Source organism: Myodes glareolus, chromosome 13 (genome assembly GCF_982192425.1).
Source record: "Myodes glareolus chromosome 13, mMyoGla1.1, whole genome shotgun sequence".
NCBI classification, from domain to species: Eukaryota; Metazoa; Chordata; class Mammalia; order Rodentia; family Cricetidae; genus Myodes; species Myodes glareolus.
Window position 1 is genome coordinate 54,128,289 of NC_142038.1, and position 16,024 is coordinate 54,144,312.

General features: G+C 40.2%; 1 protein-coding gene across 1 annotated transcript; it reads left to right on the forward strand.

Moving 5' to 3' along the window:
* Positions 1 to 324: 324 nt before the first annotated feature.
* On the forward strand, positions 325 to 15,510 carry Stard4 (StAR related lipid transfer domain containing 4). Its single transcript, XM_048442518.3, has 6 exons — positions 325 to 472; positions 4,670 to 4,784; positions 5,945 to 5,994; positions 8,510 to 8,636; positions 9,639 to 9,753; positions 11,093 to 15,510. The coding sequence occupies exons 2-6, from the start codon at positions 4,680 to 4,682 to the stop codon at positions 11,320 to 11,322; spliced, it is 627 nt and encodes a 208-aa protein (XP_048298475.1). The 5' UTR covers positions 325 to 472; positions 4,670 to 4,679; the 3' UTR covers positions 11,323 to 15,510.
* Positions 15,511 to 16,024: the final 514 nt, after the last annotated feature.

A 16,024-nucleotide genomic window follows, 5' to 3' on the forward strand; every position in this document is an offset into this window, starting at 1 on the left:
AGCCCTTCTCCCTCACCATTATTCCTCATTTGTAATTTCTCCCTGCAGCTTCGCACAAGCGTTTCACAACCAACTGGCCACGGACCCCTGGCTCTGCTCCAAAGCCACAGGCAAACCCGCACAGCCAGGGAACTCCGCTCGGGCCAGCCCAGATGCACGCGGAATCGGTCCATCCTCGGCGACCAATCGGCGCCCCTCACGCCGAGGCGCCAGCCAATCCCAACGAGCACACGTTGTTCCGCTAACACTTCCCGGAGGTCCCAAGGGTCCTCTCAGGGCGGGGCTGCGGGCGGGGCCCGCCGGACTCGAGCGGCCTTTTGCCTTCTGATTGGCTGTGGTCGGTAGGCACCGCGCGTCCATTGGCTGCATCCAACCGCGCCTGGGCGGGCTGGAAACCAGCTTGCTGAAGCGCGGGGTTGCAGGAACGCCAAGCCGCTTTTTCCTGGACTTGGCGGCCGGCTGACTTCCTCAGGTAACGGCCTGGAGGGAAGGAGGGAGGGCGGCCAAGCCGGAGCGAGCGTTTCCTGGCCCCGCAGAGGGGAGAGGGGTGGCCGACCCTGGTTGCGGGTGAGAGCCCAGCGGGACGAGAGCCGCAGCCGCTCAAGGGCCGCGAGCCGAGTAGGCCTCCTGTTTAATGGTGATGGCAGGGCACCTAGGACTGTGGGGGAAGGTCCTGAGGGCGTGCTCTGCTGAGACTCTTCCGTGGTCCTCGGAAGAGGTACAAGGCAAGGTCCATATCCTCTCCTCGAGCTTCCATGGGGGCAGGGCTCGCAAAAGACACTTTCCCAGTGCAAGTCCATGTTGTAACTCATCGAAGTTACTGCTGCGAATTTCCTTCATAGCCACTCAGGGAAGGTTATTTGAGGTTTGGGGGTTCAGGAGCTGGGAAGACAGTTAAACACAACGTGGCAGTCAGGTTTTAATGTGAAGTTTGTGGGAGTCTGCGGATCAGCTTTCGGCGTTTGTGTTTCAAGACTGACCTGTAACCTCAGATCAAAGATCCTGGCTTGGAGCTCTTGTTCCCTCACTTACCTTTGGAATCTTGAACAAATAATTTCTCTTTTCCCTTGCGGCATTCCCTTTATGTAAAGTAGTGATAATGACAGCAAGGGCTCACAAGGTTGTCTTGAAAATCAAATGGAAGAGCACAGTGTAATGTATCAGAAAGACTAAGCTCAGAATAGGACGTTACGACTTTCAAAACTATTCTACAAAAGAATTAAGAGCATTCAGGACTTGAGCACTAAATTAGATTCAAAGCTAAGGCTGTGTGGTGTCACTAGAACGTAAATACTGCGGGTTGTAAAGAGTGTTAACATGGCCAGGCCGTGTGTCAGGGTGAGCATGTGAAAGGCGATTGTAGGTACACCCTGCAGAAGTATGCTTGCATGCCTCATGCCTCTGTACTGAGCAAGGGCCAGTCTCAAAAATGGAAAGCAACTGCACTTGACTCGAGTTAGAAATGTTGAATGAATGGCTCCAGGTAGACAGGAGATTGAGCATCTGTTAGCATTTTTAATGTTAGAATGTATAGTGTGATAAGGCTTTAGTTTACAATCTTGCTGAAGAAAGCCTGTGGCTTGTTAAAGTGACGTGTTGCACATAAAAACTGTATTAATTGAATAATGGATGATTAAAAGTTCTGATACCAGAGAATCTTTGTGTTTTAAACTACAAAAGAACAAATGGCTATGGGGTTGTTTAAAGTATTTTCTTTTCAAAATTTTGTGCACTGGATGTATGTGTGTTTGCAGGTGCACACATGGCAGGGCTCATGTTGCACATGTAGGTGGCAGAGGACAGCTGGGGGAGTCATTTTGGGATTAGACTAAGGCACTTTAAGTCACTGAGCTGTTCTGCAGGTCCCAAAATGCCTTGTGTTAACCTATTGCCATTTCGCCGTGGCATATAGTTGAGAATAACTGGAGTTTTGTTAGGCAAGTCAAGAAAGACTTCACAAGCCCCAATAGTTTCTGTTTAGAAATATGGACATAGAAAACAAACGTAAAGGTTAATTTCAAAAACAGATATAAAGAGGACAATAATTAATACTCGGTCTGAGGACTGACAGGGTTTTATGACCTCTTGTATAGAGTTGTTGAAGTCTGTTTAGTTGGGTTGTACCTCTTATCTTTGATATATTTGTTATGGTTGGAGAAATTTCTGGTGTGAGGTCAAGAGAATAAAAAATTGAGTAAGTAAAAAGAAATTCAGAGTGGCATTTTAAAATATTTCCGGGTTGCAAATTGCAGGAGGGCAAACTGTGTGCTTTGTTTTCAGTTAATCGAAGCACTTGACTTTGTCAGGGGAGAGCCAGAACCTTGCCAACCCCAGTACGAGCTCCCCTCATTCTAGAGTAAGTTTAGCCAGGTGCTCAGACACACACAGGACAACCTAGACAGTGACCGCCATTCATTCTGGATTTGGATTTCCGTGCAGGAAGTGACTGCTGAGTGAAACACTTCAGGTGTCCAAAGAGAACCTTTCATGTTATATTTATGTCAATCTCTGGTTCCTTCCTTCAGCATCCATAAAGAGACTGCTAATCAGTCTCTAGAGTTTTAGCTTTGTTGGTGCCGTAGAGATTTATTCCGGACAGAATAAGTCAAGTTTTTAAGAACAAAAGGTTGTGCCTATTTCCATCAGGTTAGAGCTGGGTACTGGTAAATAGTGATAGGCTTTCTTGAGAAGCTGCTCATTCCTTATGGTAACGGAGACTCTCCCTGGGGTAAATAGCAATACATATTTTATTCATTTGGGTTTCTACATCATGCTAGTCAGAGCACAACCCTGAACAGCTGTATTTTATATTCCTAAAGATTCTGCGGCTAAATGGTAGAATATAAATGAGGAATTGCAGCATGGCTTATAAGAAACACTGGTGGGCGAGCTAACCCAGTTTTTAAGGCAGTTCATCAAAAAAAGAATAGGAATTATGCAGTGAAGCTCAGCTGCATACAAGCAATGCCAGACGGCTTGAGATTGCATTGGTGAATAGATGTGAACGATCGCCAAGATAAATGTCTTTGAGTTCCAGATTCTCATCTTTATAGGTAGTTTGTACTGCTTTCATTTCTGGGCCGGCTTTGTATAAAGCTAATGTTTGGTCACGATAATAGCAGCTTTCCATTTCGTTTGATTCTATCAAATAATTTTGAAAAAAATAAAAGGTCTTCTCTGCCACCCACAGGAAGCCAGCAGGAGCCTCTGGGTTCACAGAAAGTGGTCTAGTCACAGGACCCAGTATTGGATGCATTTCTTTCATAAGCTCTCCAAGAATTCGCACTTGTTTACACCACGCCCTTGAGTAAGGTCACAGTACTGGGTGTGAAGTTGGCGTGTTCTTGAGTGGCAGTATGTATTCTTGACTAGTAGACTTTTGGAATGAGCTCATCCACTTTAGGGCTAGGTGTGGTCTATACTTACAAAGTTTATATCACTTTTATGGCTCTCAAGTTTTAGGTTATTAAATTTTTCATGTGTACTTTCTCATCTTTTTACCTTAGTATTGGAGGCTACTAAACTCTGCATTGTGATATTTAAATATTGGCTACAGCTTTGATTTATTTCTGTAACCTTTAGTTTTTAGATAAATAGTTCTGAGCCCTGGTTGGAAGACAGAATTACTAATGAAGTCTTTCCTGGTTTTGTTTTTAGAGATTTGATGGTTGATAATGGGCAACTTTCCTCTGTTAACCTTTTACAGGGAAGGAAAGAGTAGGGATGATGTAGGAATTATGCCAAGAATTGATATCTCGGCATCAAAAGATGGTAAAGGGATAACAGATTTTGTATGTGGGGAAAAGTGTCAACAGTGACATTAAGAGCCGCAGTGTTCTAGGTGAGAGTTAGACAGTGCTAACTATGACAACCACCTTTGCTCTGTGGCTGAGGTGAGGTGATTAGAGAGTAGAATTGGTGTGGCAAAAGTAAATCAGCTTCAGATCCTGCCAAGCACTGTGAGGAATGAAAGAAAGGAAGCAGAGTAACTTGCAGAAGTCTGTGTTGAGGACTGGAGTTTTGATGGCTTTTGGCATTGCACGTTGTTAGTCATGCTAATATCTGGAATCCAGCAGTCCAGGCAGAGAAATCCCAAGTCCAAAGATCAAAAGTCTTGATGAGCATAAACCCCTTGGAAATAGAAACCTAGGCAATGGGGAATGGCAGTGTGGATAGGAATCTTTATTAATCATTAAGGGTGATTCCCAGCCTTTTGGCTTGGGACTCTAAGCTCAATGTCATTTTAATCGTAAATTGCTAAGATAATGCTGGACACCTAGAAATTTTCCTTCAGAGCAAAATTCTAACTGGGCTCTGGAGGTGGACTTGGTGGCTCACTGGACAGCTCATGATTAGAGGGATACTTGAGCATTAACAGCCTCCTAGATAAAGAGAGCCATCTCCTCCCTCTTCTTCCATCTGCCTCTTTTTGGTATTTTATATGAGTGATTCTAATAGCAAAGAGTCTACCGTCCCTGGCTATGGAGCATTCCTCTCAAGCTTCCAGGGAAAACTTCTACCCCGGTCCTGTTCTCAGAATTTCTGATTAGTTCCTAGGGAGTGGGTGCAGGTGCAGCTGTCCTTTAGAGTTCCCCCGGGGGAATTCATTCTGAATAAAGATTTGACTCTCTCCAGTATTTGCTGGTGCTAATCTCGGTTTCTGTAACAGGAAGATCAAGATGGAAGGCCTAACTGATGTTGCCTCTTTTTCAACTAAACTTCAAAACACCCTGATCCAGTATCATAACATTGAAGAAGATAAGTGGCGAGTCGCCAAGAAAACGGTAAATAGATGTAATTACTGTTTGGATATTTAACGTATGGCCAAGTCTGATAACTTTTTTTCAGGTTTTATTATTATTATTATTAAAATTTTTCACCCCCTCCCCTCCTCCCATTTCCCTCTCCCTCCTTCCATTCCCCCCTCCCCCCCTTCAGTCCAAAGAGCAGTCAGGGTTCCCTGCTCTGTGGGAAGTCCAAGGTCCTCCCCCCTCCCCATCCAGTTCTAGGAAGGTGAGCGTCCAAACAGACTAGGTTCTCCCAAAGTCAGTCCATGCAGTAGAATCAAAACCCAGTGCCGTTGTCCTTGGCTTCTCAGTCAGCCCTCCTTGTCAGCCACGTTCAGAGAGTCCGGTTTGATCACAAGTCTGATAACTTTTAAAAGATGAGGAAAAATATAGATGAAAAATGATGTGTTGAATTATGTGTAGATGGGATGGTGGGTCATCTTACCAAGGAAGGAACTCGTTAGCTCTTCGCTTGTTGGAATTGATAATCGGTTCATGAGGGCAAAGAATGGTTTTCCAAACCAACAAAGAAAGAGTTTAAGGTTGGTCATTGAAAGTCTGCATGGAAGCCAGATGTATCAAGCGTTTGTGAGTGGCCAGTTAGTGTTCCTCTTTACCATGTGACCTGGCCAAAGTGTTGTGTGGCAGAGTTAGAGCCAAACCTAGAAGCCATGCTCTTCTCTAGTTCTGTAGTTAGTTTCATATTTAGAGTCAGTTGGGAAATGTTAGGTGGAAATGTAGGAACTAATTCAAGGTAACATAGTCAGAATAAGTGTGAATTATTTAATTTAGGCATGTACAGTTTGAAAATGAAATATTTAATGTTCCTAATGTCATACGCTGAATGTATCAGTAATAGTAAATAGCTAAGATCGGAATAAAGCAAATAATAGCCACTAATATATTCTGCTATTGAATTTTAAACTTTTTAAATCACTAAGTTACCAAAAAATCTTTAAGGTGCATAATATAAGTACAGAGTGATACAGAAGAAATTCAAACACAAATTTCTTTGTGGCATAAGTAACTACTTATGCTGAGAAGTTACTTAAGTTGTTTTTTAATGTGAAGTTAAGTGCTCTAAACGTACAGAAATAATTTTGTGCAAAAGGTTCCACCTATGTGATTATCACCATGTAATGTTTTTATTTTTCTAGAAAGATGTAACAGTTTGGAGAAAACCCTCAGAAGAATTTAATGGATATCTGTAAGTAAATTCTGTTTTATGATTCATACTTTATATTACATGATCACAGTAGAATTTAGTTTTTATTTTTATAGTTTTAAATTTTACTAGAAGCAAAACTGACCTTATAAATTCAAAGCCTTCAAAATGGCCAGATATTTTGTGGATTTGTGTTGGTCATAAATATTAGCGGTAGACAAATAAAACTCTGAATTTCTTAGCATGGCATCCATGACCCTTCTAATAGTCTGCATTGCTAAGTGTTAGTAGAACTTTTTAAATGCCTCTTTTGAGACAGGGTAGCTCCTGTGACAATTTCTGCTTCAGTTTCCTAAGTCCTTGAGTTCCTGTGCCCAGCTAGCCTTCTGTTAAAAAGTTCCCCTGATGACCCCATCAGTAAGATGATAGTAGTTTAGGTGATTGATGTTTTATCATGGCATTATTATGAATATTAAAAACTAACCATCTTGATAGTAAACTATGAAAATATCTGTACTTGGTATAATGTTGTTTGCCTTTAAAAATTGTGTTTTAAAAGATTATTTAATGATATAAAAATTGTTTATACTATAATGCAAAATAGTTGAATACTCATCATAATCATAGGCTTATTTAAAGTATATGTTTTTATTAAAATGTTTTGCCTAAGAGAAAATTCATCCCTAAATAGTAGTATTATGAATAACTTTTGTTCTCCCTTTTTAGTGTTATAATTGAACATGAATTATGCCTATAGTCAAAAAAAATGTCTACTGATTTTTTAAAAAAAAATCAGAATGGACAGTTGCCACATGGAGTTGAAATAGAATGTTCAAATCCTTAGGACTCAACCTTTTTAAAAATGAAGCTGCTGGGCCATATAGTATGTGCTATACCAAAGATACTGTCTGAAGTGCTATACCAAAGATACTGTTTCCAGAAAGATGAGTTGTGCAATATTTTTGATGTGACAGGGAGATTGGAGTTGGATCAAGCATTGTGAGCAATCTGGTAATTAATCCTTTAGATCAGTCATTCCCAGCTGGGATTGAAAGGCATAAAAAGAGCTAAGGGAGAGCTGTGCTGTGGAGACTTAAGGAAGAATAAGAATAGATGTTTCTTAAGAAATGAAGGGCTAATTCATATTCTAGGCAAAGTAATTGTCTCTACTACTTAAATATGGATGAGAAATTTACTTAGGGAGGAGGTTATGCCTACACAGCTGAAGCATCAAGATGGGGTGAGAAATCATGCTTCTGAAGGAGCCTCAGTTCTGTACAAAGGGACGCAGTATTACTGCCCTCTGCCACCTTCCATGCTTCCTCTCTGGGTCCTCACAAGGTTTTGGATTTACTGGAGTAACATTGAGAAAGATGGGAATGACTAAATGAGGGGGCTTTACAGGGTTTGCAAGTAGCTTCTTGGAGACAAACTTGTGACAGTCTGCAGCTCTCTAGGGAAATCCTGTGCCATTCTCAGATATTTGATTCATAGTCAAAGACGTTTTAAGTTTACTGTGTGGCCGAGGGGTGAATGAAATGGTATCTTGTTAGTGTGTATTTGATTGCAGTGACACTGGGGGTATTTATTGATGTTTCCGGCTGTCTTACATGTTTTGCCCATCTTTTGTTGGATTATCATTTTCATTAATTTTAAAGGAATTGTACACATGTAACTTCTAAATTTGTATCCATTTATATGTATTATACAATCTTTTCCAAATCTGTAACTAAAAAGTTCTTAAAAGCCAGTGTAGTCATGTATGGGTGATATGGGTATAGTTTCTGACTTTACAAGGAGACAGAGTCTCACAGCAAATGCCCAGGGCCTCCTTGGCTCTTAGAATCTTTCCTCCCCTTCCAGAATGTTCCTTGAGCCTTAGGTATAGGATTTGTTTTGTAGATGTATCCCAAAACTTGAGCTGAACAAGAACAACATGCCAAAGTGAATGGGGAAAGCCCAGGAGGCCTCAGACCTGTACAAAGAACTACAGGCAACTAGAAAATGCTGAGATGGGGAGAAATAGTCTTCTCCAGGGAACAGTGTGTCAGTTGTCAGCCAGCACCGGGTAGTCAGCCCTGCAACATACGTGCAAGTAACATGCAGACTGAGCAGGTTATATTTAGGAATACATATGTATATACATATATGCATGTAACAGTTAATGAATTTGAAAGAGCAGTGAGGTGTACGGGAGAATGTGGAAGGGGGAAAGGGAAAAGGGTAAAAATATACATATACTAATTAACATTGAGAATAACTAAGGAGAGGACAGTATTACATGGGAGTTTTGGAATGTTCTGTAGACTAGAGCTATATTATAATGTGAAGGGCCATCACTGTTTATGATGACATAGTATAACCTTCAGTTTTCTGTTTCTAGTATGAGGACAAAGGACAAATTTTGAGAAATTGGTAGAACTTTTATTTATTAAACTAGCTGTTAGGATATTTTTCCTTTATAAAAACTCCATTAAGGTTTTCTCCTATTTTCAGTTTTAGCACTGCACTGAAAGTTTTCATTTGGATAGCCTTTGTTTCTTTTCTTCTTCTCCAGCTACAAAGCCCAAGGTGTTGTGGATGACATCGTCAACAATGTAATAGATCACATACGCCCAGGGCCCTGGCGCTTGGATTGGGACCGGCTAATGACTTCACTGGATATTTTGGAGCACTTTGAAGAGGTATCTGTTTAGGAAAATTACTACAAAGGGTGCGTGTGTGGCGGGGAGTGGTGAGTGACAGAGAGAGATCACACGTGTGAGTGTCCACATTTGTACATGCTCATGTTATTTTGTTAATTTCTTCGCGAGTAGCAGTCATAGCAAAGATGCTGTAGGGGAATCCTGTGCTGCCTTCTCAGAGCGCAAGTTTCTCTATTTTATTTCATTTATTTGTTCATTCATTTTTTTTTTGAGTCACTGTATGACCCTCACTGGCCTAAAACTTGCTATGTAGACCAGGCTAACCTCAAACTAAGGGATCCACCTACCCCTATCTCCCTAGTACTGAGATTAAAGTTGAGTTTCCTAATTTTGATGAGTATTAGTACTGAGTTTTTCCAGTGTACCTCTCCTTTTGTTGCTTATGAAAGTCTTCAGCATCTTTCATTGTAAAATTTTGAATAGGGTCTAAACTCTCCAAGTCAGAAGAAAACACCACCCCTGTATTTAGGGTTTCTAGGTTTAATGTAAATTTTTCAGTTATATTAAATTAAAATCAAAGACCATAGTTAATAAAAACATTGCCTTAAATACTAGACAACTGTTTAGTCAAAGGGGCTTGTTACTTGTTTTTATTTATTTATTACCATATTTGATTTTTTACGTCAAAACATAGCATATTTGCGGATTCTTTTTAATCTTCTAAAGTTCAGAAACAGTTTGTACCTGTACATTCTGTGTATGTACTAGGCCCATATAATTGACTGCATTAATTGGATTAGCCATCTCTAATTAAGTAGAGATTTAGATACTGAAATGTCTCTGTATTTTTATATATCATCATCATGTTCTTACAATTGCATTGACATTTAGAAAAGAAATTATCCTTTTCAGAACCACTGTAGGAATTGCTATTCTTATACCAAAACATTTTGAGTGAATGTCAGTTCTTACTAGAGACTGATCTTGGTATGTGACTCTAGTGTCTGATGGTGACCCCAGTCTGACCTTTTGTCTTCCTAGAATTGCTGTGTGATGCGTTACACCACCGCTGGCCAACTTCTGAATATTATTTCCCCAAGAGAGTTTGTTGATTTCTCCTATACTGTGGGCTATGAAGAAGGACTTTTATCCTGTGGTAATCACCTAAAACTCTTATTCTTTCTTTAAGTCTACTTCACATATTTAAGTTTTAACCCTGAGTCTTTCTATATATGGTATATTTTTAATCACTCATTTATTGCAGTTTTTCTTAAATGCTAAATTCTAGGCATTAAATGACAGATTAAATATCATAAATCTATGACAATCTATTAGTTGAGAGTATATGTTGTTTCATATTGTCATAGGGGATTTTTCATTTTTGTATTAATTAAAATTTGTTCCTTGACAGTGTCACATGTGTGCATAATGCACGCTGACTGCTCTTCCTCACCCTCTTATTACCTTGTCTACCCCAGACGATTCCCTGTATATCTCCTTCTCACATTCATCTCCTCATTTTGTTTGGAGCCTGGTAGACGCAGCAGTGGGCAGACAGCTGAAAATGTCTCCTCCTTTCCCAGAGTCTGTCAGTGTTAACAGTAAGGAGTAGGGCTTCTCTTCCTTAAGTTATTGACAGGCCAGTCTTATATGGCCCCCGTGAAGATGGCTGCAGTTGTGATTTCAGACTGCAGTAGTTGTATTGAGCTTAGAGGGTGGCGTTTTACAGCCCTTCGCTCTTGGTTCTGCCTCTAGCTCCCACCCACCCACCACTGAAATGTCTCCTGGGCCTTTCAGGTTAAATGTCATGTTTAAGGATGAGCTCTCAACCGTTTCTGATCACTTGTTATTCCCAGATACGTAATATCCTTTACTTAATGCATAGCAGAAATAGATAATGTGACTGATTGTGAGAAAGGGATCCAATAGCTGATACTTCATTCCAGGCTTCTAAAAGCAGTTTCTTGGTATTCGTATATGCACATACACATTTCCTTCTTTGAATTATGTTGTATTTTTTTAATTAAATACTACACTGAAAGCCTCCTGTTTTTAAAAATGTGTAGGTAAATTAATACTTTATTATGTGTAGTATAAACTTGAGTTGTAAGTTGTCATCTGCTTGTTTATTTAACTACTGAGTACTGAAGTTGGGGATGGCTATGCTGTGGGGAATAGTTATGGTACCATATAGTTTTGTTCTTGTTACTTTGAGGCCTGGCTGCTGCAGCTAAGATTTGTAGTTTCCAAGGAGTTTCTAAGATGATCTATTCTGAAGGGATTAGGGTTTTCCCCATTACCTGTCAGCCCTGCTCCAGAGTTCTCTTTGGTAGTTATCGTTCTCATTTTGCTGTGGTCACTCCTGGGGATCAGTTTTCATTAGTATGGATTAGAAGAAAACCATTAAAAGAGCAATCTGATAATATTTTTAATGAGATTTTTAGACAAATGCTGGTTATTACTATTAATGATGTCATTTTAAAATTGTCTTGTAGGGGTTAGTCTTGACTGGAGTGAAACGAGACCAGAATTTGTTCGTGGCTATAATCATCCCTGTGGCTGGTTTTGTGTTCCGCTTAAAGACAATCCAAGCCAGAGTCTTTTGACAGGCTATATTCAGACAGACCTGCGTGGCATGATCCCTCAGTCTGCGGTAGACACGGCAATGGCGAGCACGCTAACCAACTTCTATGGTGATTTGCGAAAAGCCTTACGGAAGGCTTAATGTGTTCCACTCCTAGTGCTGAGGTTTGCTGAGCCTGCTCTTCCCCTCGGCTGCATGACCTGTAAATGTCATCAACCCTGTCTGCTGCACAACCCGTAGAAACGCTGGAAGTGTTTTGGGTTCCATAGTACAATCTCATTTTATATTACAAGTGAGTAGCTATGTAAATAGGGCATTTACATTTTTTTAAGCTTTTCTTTGCACTTGTTTGGTTGTGGTAGTGTGTCTGTGAATGAGAAGGATGAAACACCAAGATTTAGACTCAGTGTTGTCATTCGCAGAAGTAAAACAGCACCTCAGGAGGAAATTTTGGCTGCTTGGAAATTACAAAGTGTGCAAGCACAATGCTCTTCATGTTATTTTGGCGCTTTTTGAACATTCTGTAAAATTTTATTGATTCTTAATTTAACTGTTCTACTTTAGTCTTAGTATGTTATGTGAGTTTGCCAATAGTTTGGACAAAAGGAAAAAGTCTTCCATGGTCTGTAAAGACGAAGTTCATTGTTCATGGACTTGTACTGTTTTATGTATTAGAAAGCACAAACAACAAGGGAGTAGCCATTCTTAGAACCATAGGCACAGTTCAGTACAGTGTAATTTTGATATCTCTTGTACAAAGCCTATAAAACATACCCGTGTCTTTATGTGCATTTATTCTGGGAGTGACTGGAAACAGCCCCGTCTACACTGGTGGCACCACACTGAGCAATAGTTGACATAGGAAACAGCTAGTGGTGCCCCTCATACCAGAAGAAGGTCATTGCTAAAAAGTGAAATTCAATGACTGTTCTACACATATTTCAGTTTTAAAATATCACTGAATTTGCAGCTTTGGTCTGGAGCTATAACAGATGTATCCTTAGATTCAGCCGGATGCTTAGATATCCTGAACTATAAATGGGCCTATCTTCAGAGAACATTCTTTCATGACTGTGACATTCCAAGTCATTCTTTGACTTTTGAGTGTCTACTTAGTTTACTTCTAAAATGGGAATTTGTGGTAACTCCTTGTCTACGCACATGTATCTGTGTTTACGTGAACACTCCCCGTGAAATGTCAGGTCTTTTTATGTTACCATCTCCACTCTCCACTGTTGTGGCCATGTGCTGCCTTCCCTTTCCTTTTCTCGTGTGCCGGTTGGTGGTGGTTTGCTTTTCATCTTTTGGCTAGTGTGGAGTAAAGTGGACTCCGGAAGTAACTGCAGGCAGGCAGGCCACAGAAAGGCCCCCAGAGTATATGAGGGTCAGATGCCCGAAGGAATGGTCCAGGGGTGGCTGGTCTGCTCCACAGCAGTCTTTCTCTGGGTGTGAAGTCAGTTTTCCCATTCATCTTGTCAGTCAAAAGGGAAATTGGTTTTATTCTTGCAACTGGTGGTGAAGATACACATGGAGCAAAAAAAGGGGCAGCATCAGCATTTCTGGTGGATAATCTCAGAGCTTTTAGACTGAAATAATGGTTTCAAGACCTGCCAGAAGAGGTTACACAGGATCCTCTGTTACGAGTTTATTAACCACTAAGACCCTTGTCTAAATTGATTGTAACTTTCAACTGTTAGATTTCTTTGGTACTTTTCTCTTCTGCAATAGGGAAAAAATTGCAGTTAAGAGTGTCCAGTGAAGACAGTTAATTGTTAACTGTGTCTTCTGTAACTTCATTTGTTTTTGTTGATGTCAAGCACAAGGTCCCATATATACCATTATTTTGCCCCTGATAAAATAACAACAGCTTGGGAAGACTTTGTAACAAGACGGTAAACATGACTGTCAGGGTGATCATTGCCTGAGCCGGGGCCTCTAAGGATACCAATGCTTGTCCAGTGTCACTCAGCTAGTGTTCCTTTTGTTTTCATCAACTTAGACCTCCAGTGAGTGATCAAGTATTCACTTCCAGTAATAACCCTGATAGAAATGTTTCGCTGTCATTTGAGTTCCACAGTGGATTCAGAAGTTACATCTGAATCCTCTGAACTTTCTGTGTATAAGGTAGAGTTTACATAGGATGCAGCTTACCTGTGGTAAATATATGATTGCGTTCTTTTGAAGAGTTGTGCAGCCATCAGCACAGTCCAGTTTTAGAGTATTTCTGTTGGCCAAAAGATCCCTTTGTCTGTATCTACTGTGTATTCTCATCTAGCCAGAGTGTAGAGTATCCCCGTTGCCAGCATAGGGAAGGAGATGAGGAAGATGCCATTAGAGCTTGTTTGGTTTTGTTACTAAGAGTAGAGAGGTGTGTGTGTGTGTGTGTGTTTAAACTCAGGAACGTTTATATGTTTTAAGTGTGTTTATCTCAAGTATTATAAAAATGCTGTAAGGCGGGGAAGATACTAGTCTATAGTTAGGGCTGCTGCTTTATAGCTGTGTTATCACAGGAAAACAATGCAAGCCATATATGTAACTTAAATATCCTAGCAGAGGCTGGAGAGGTGTCAGTAGTTAAAGAGCACCCGCTGTTCTTGCAGAAGTCCCTATTCTGTTCCCAGCACCACCATGGAGGCTTATAGCTGTCCATAACTCCAGTTCTGGAGGATCTGGTGCCATGTGGCCTCTGCAGGCACTAGGCATGCACAGAGTGCATGTGTGTGTGTGTGTGTGTACATATATTTGTGTATATATATACATATATATACAGAAAAAACACTCATATACAGAAAAAATACACAGCTGAAATTCATTTTAGCAGTGTGTTCTTTAATTCACTGTATTTAAAATATTTCAGTATGCAACTAATGTTTTTAAAAAGTTATTGAGATACCTTATGGTCTCTATTAATTCTTTAAAGCAGGATGTGTGTTTTACTGCTGTAGACTAGCCGTACTTCAAGCATTCACTAGCCACATGAGGCCTGTACCTATTGTAGTGAACAGTTCTACAGTGTGTGTACCATTTGTCTTGCTGTAAGATGAAGTGGACAATTCTTGAATTGCTTTCTTAAACAGAAACCCTTTATAGCCCGGCCCTTTTAGTGCTTGCTAAATAAGACATGATTTCTTCAGAAATATACATAAATTACTGATTCCTAGTGAATTAAAAATTATTGCCTCAAAATTATTTTTGTTGAAAGTAGCATTTGCTAGGACAGTGAAGGACATGAAAGAATATAGCCTACCATATCACTGTGTCGTTGTTTGCTGTAGCTCAAAGCTTGCTAAGGAAAGACTTGCTACAACGTTAGCTTCAGTAGACACTGCTGTTTTTAAACAATAGTTTCATCTAAGTGACATCTTGGTAGGGAATACTGGTTTTTGTTGAAAATTCATGATTATTCCTCAATGATTAAAGCAATACTCAGCAAAAACAACAGACTGGAGTGTTCTCAGTTCTTTGCTATAAACCCCTGGAGTATTAGCATATAAACATCAGGATCTCTTGCCTGCACACAAGGTGTATTTGAAGATGGGGTTTCCAGGTGTAAAACTTTAGTCCTAGCTAACAGGACGTTCTCCCTTCGTCTTCCTTTCTTTTCTACTTGAAGATGGCTTGACTATTACTTAGTGAATTAAAGTAACGTCTTGAGGTAAGAAATGTCGCAGAGGTTCTAGAGAAGAGGAAATACTGCGATCTGTCCTCCTCACTGTCTCCTAGGCTGTTAGAGCTGGGAACTCCCTTTGATGCGGATGGCAACTTTCTTACCTCTCTGAGAGCATAGTAGCATCTTTAGGATCAGGTGCTAGTTCCCTTTAGTTACATGGATGTTGTAGCTTCTGAACCCAGTAAAGAAGGTAACAGAGCCAGAGACGCTAATGGAAATCTGGATTTGATGAGGGCTCCTTTAAAACTTCTGTGGCCACTTGTGTAGTCTCTTTCCCCTTCCTTCATTTCTTCTGTGAGGCTAAGTCCTGGTGCATGCCAGGGCTAAGCTATACTTGTGACCCCTAAGTGATCTCACTGGACTTCTAGAAGTATGGGATGGTGAGATCTGAGCATAGAAGAAACATGAGCTTCATTCTAGAGCATGTGACTGGACTTACAATTATTTCATCATTGTGTTTCCGGGGATTTTATACATACTGTTATGTATTAAAATTCATCTCTTACAGTCCAACAAATGATGTATTGAGACCATTTTTAGGAAGTTTATCTTTTTGTGAATCTATATATATGGGATTAGAATAAATATGTTATAAATAAAATGTATTTATTTTTAAATTACAGTGGAGTATATCTGAATAAAGATTTCTAGACACTCTTGTTTCTGGTCATTGATCTTGTTTGTGTAAGTTACTTTAACCTTAAGCACTGACCAAATGCTTATATATCTGAATTTAGAGAATGTTATTTAAACACTTGAACTGTTCAAAAACAAAAGTACAAGCCTGGAAAGTAAAGTTAACAAGTCTGCCAATGTCTCATAATATTAGCAACAAACAATACTGCTAAATCTTTATTTGCAGTTTACAGCCTTACATATCTATAACAACATACCTGAGGAAGTTAACTGATTAAAGAGAAAAGGTTTGTTTTGAAAGCAGGTCTGAAAGTTCTAGTCTAGCATCCAGTAGCCTTGGCTTGGACCTTTGGTAATAGCAGCATACTAGAGGGGTAGCGTGTGCTGGGAAAAAACAAAAAGAAACAAAACCCTGCTTGTCTCCTGTCCAGATAATGAAGAGAGGAGAAAGACTAGACAGTCCCATGTTCCCCTACTGTTCCCCAGTGACCTCTGCACCTCCCATTAGATGCCACCTCAGAACCACCAGGACCAAGT

Coding starts and splice junctions, on each gene's coding strand:
- Stard4 (XM_048442518.3), top strand. CDS start 4,680: ATGGAAGGCCTAACTGATGTTGCCTCTTTTTCAACTAAACTTCAAAAC. Junction 4,785..5,944: donor GGCGAGTCGCCAAGAAAACG/GTAAATAGATGT, acceptor TTATTTTTCTAG/AAAGATGTAACAGTTTGGAG. Junction 5,995..8,509: donor GAAGAATTTAATGGATATCT/GTAAGTAAATTC, acceptor CTTCTTCTCCAG/CTACAAAGCCCAAGGTGTTG.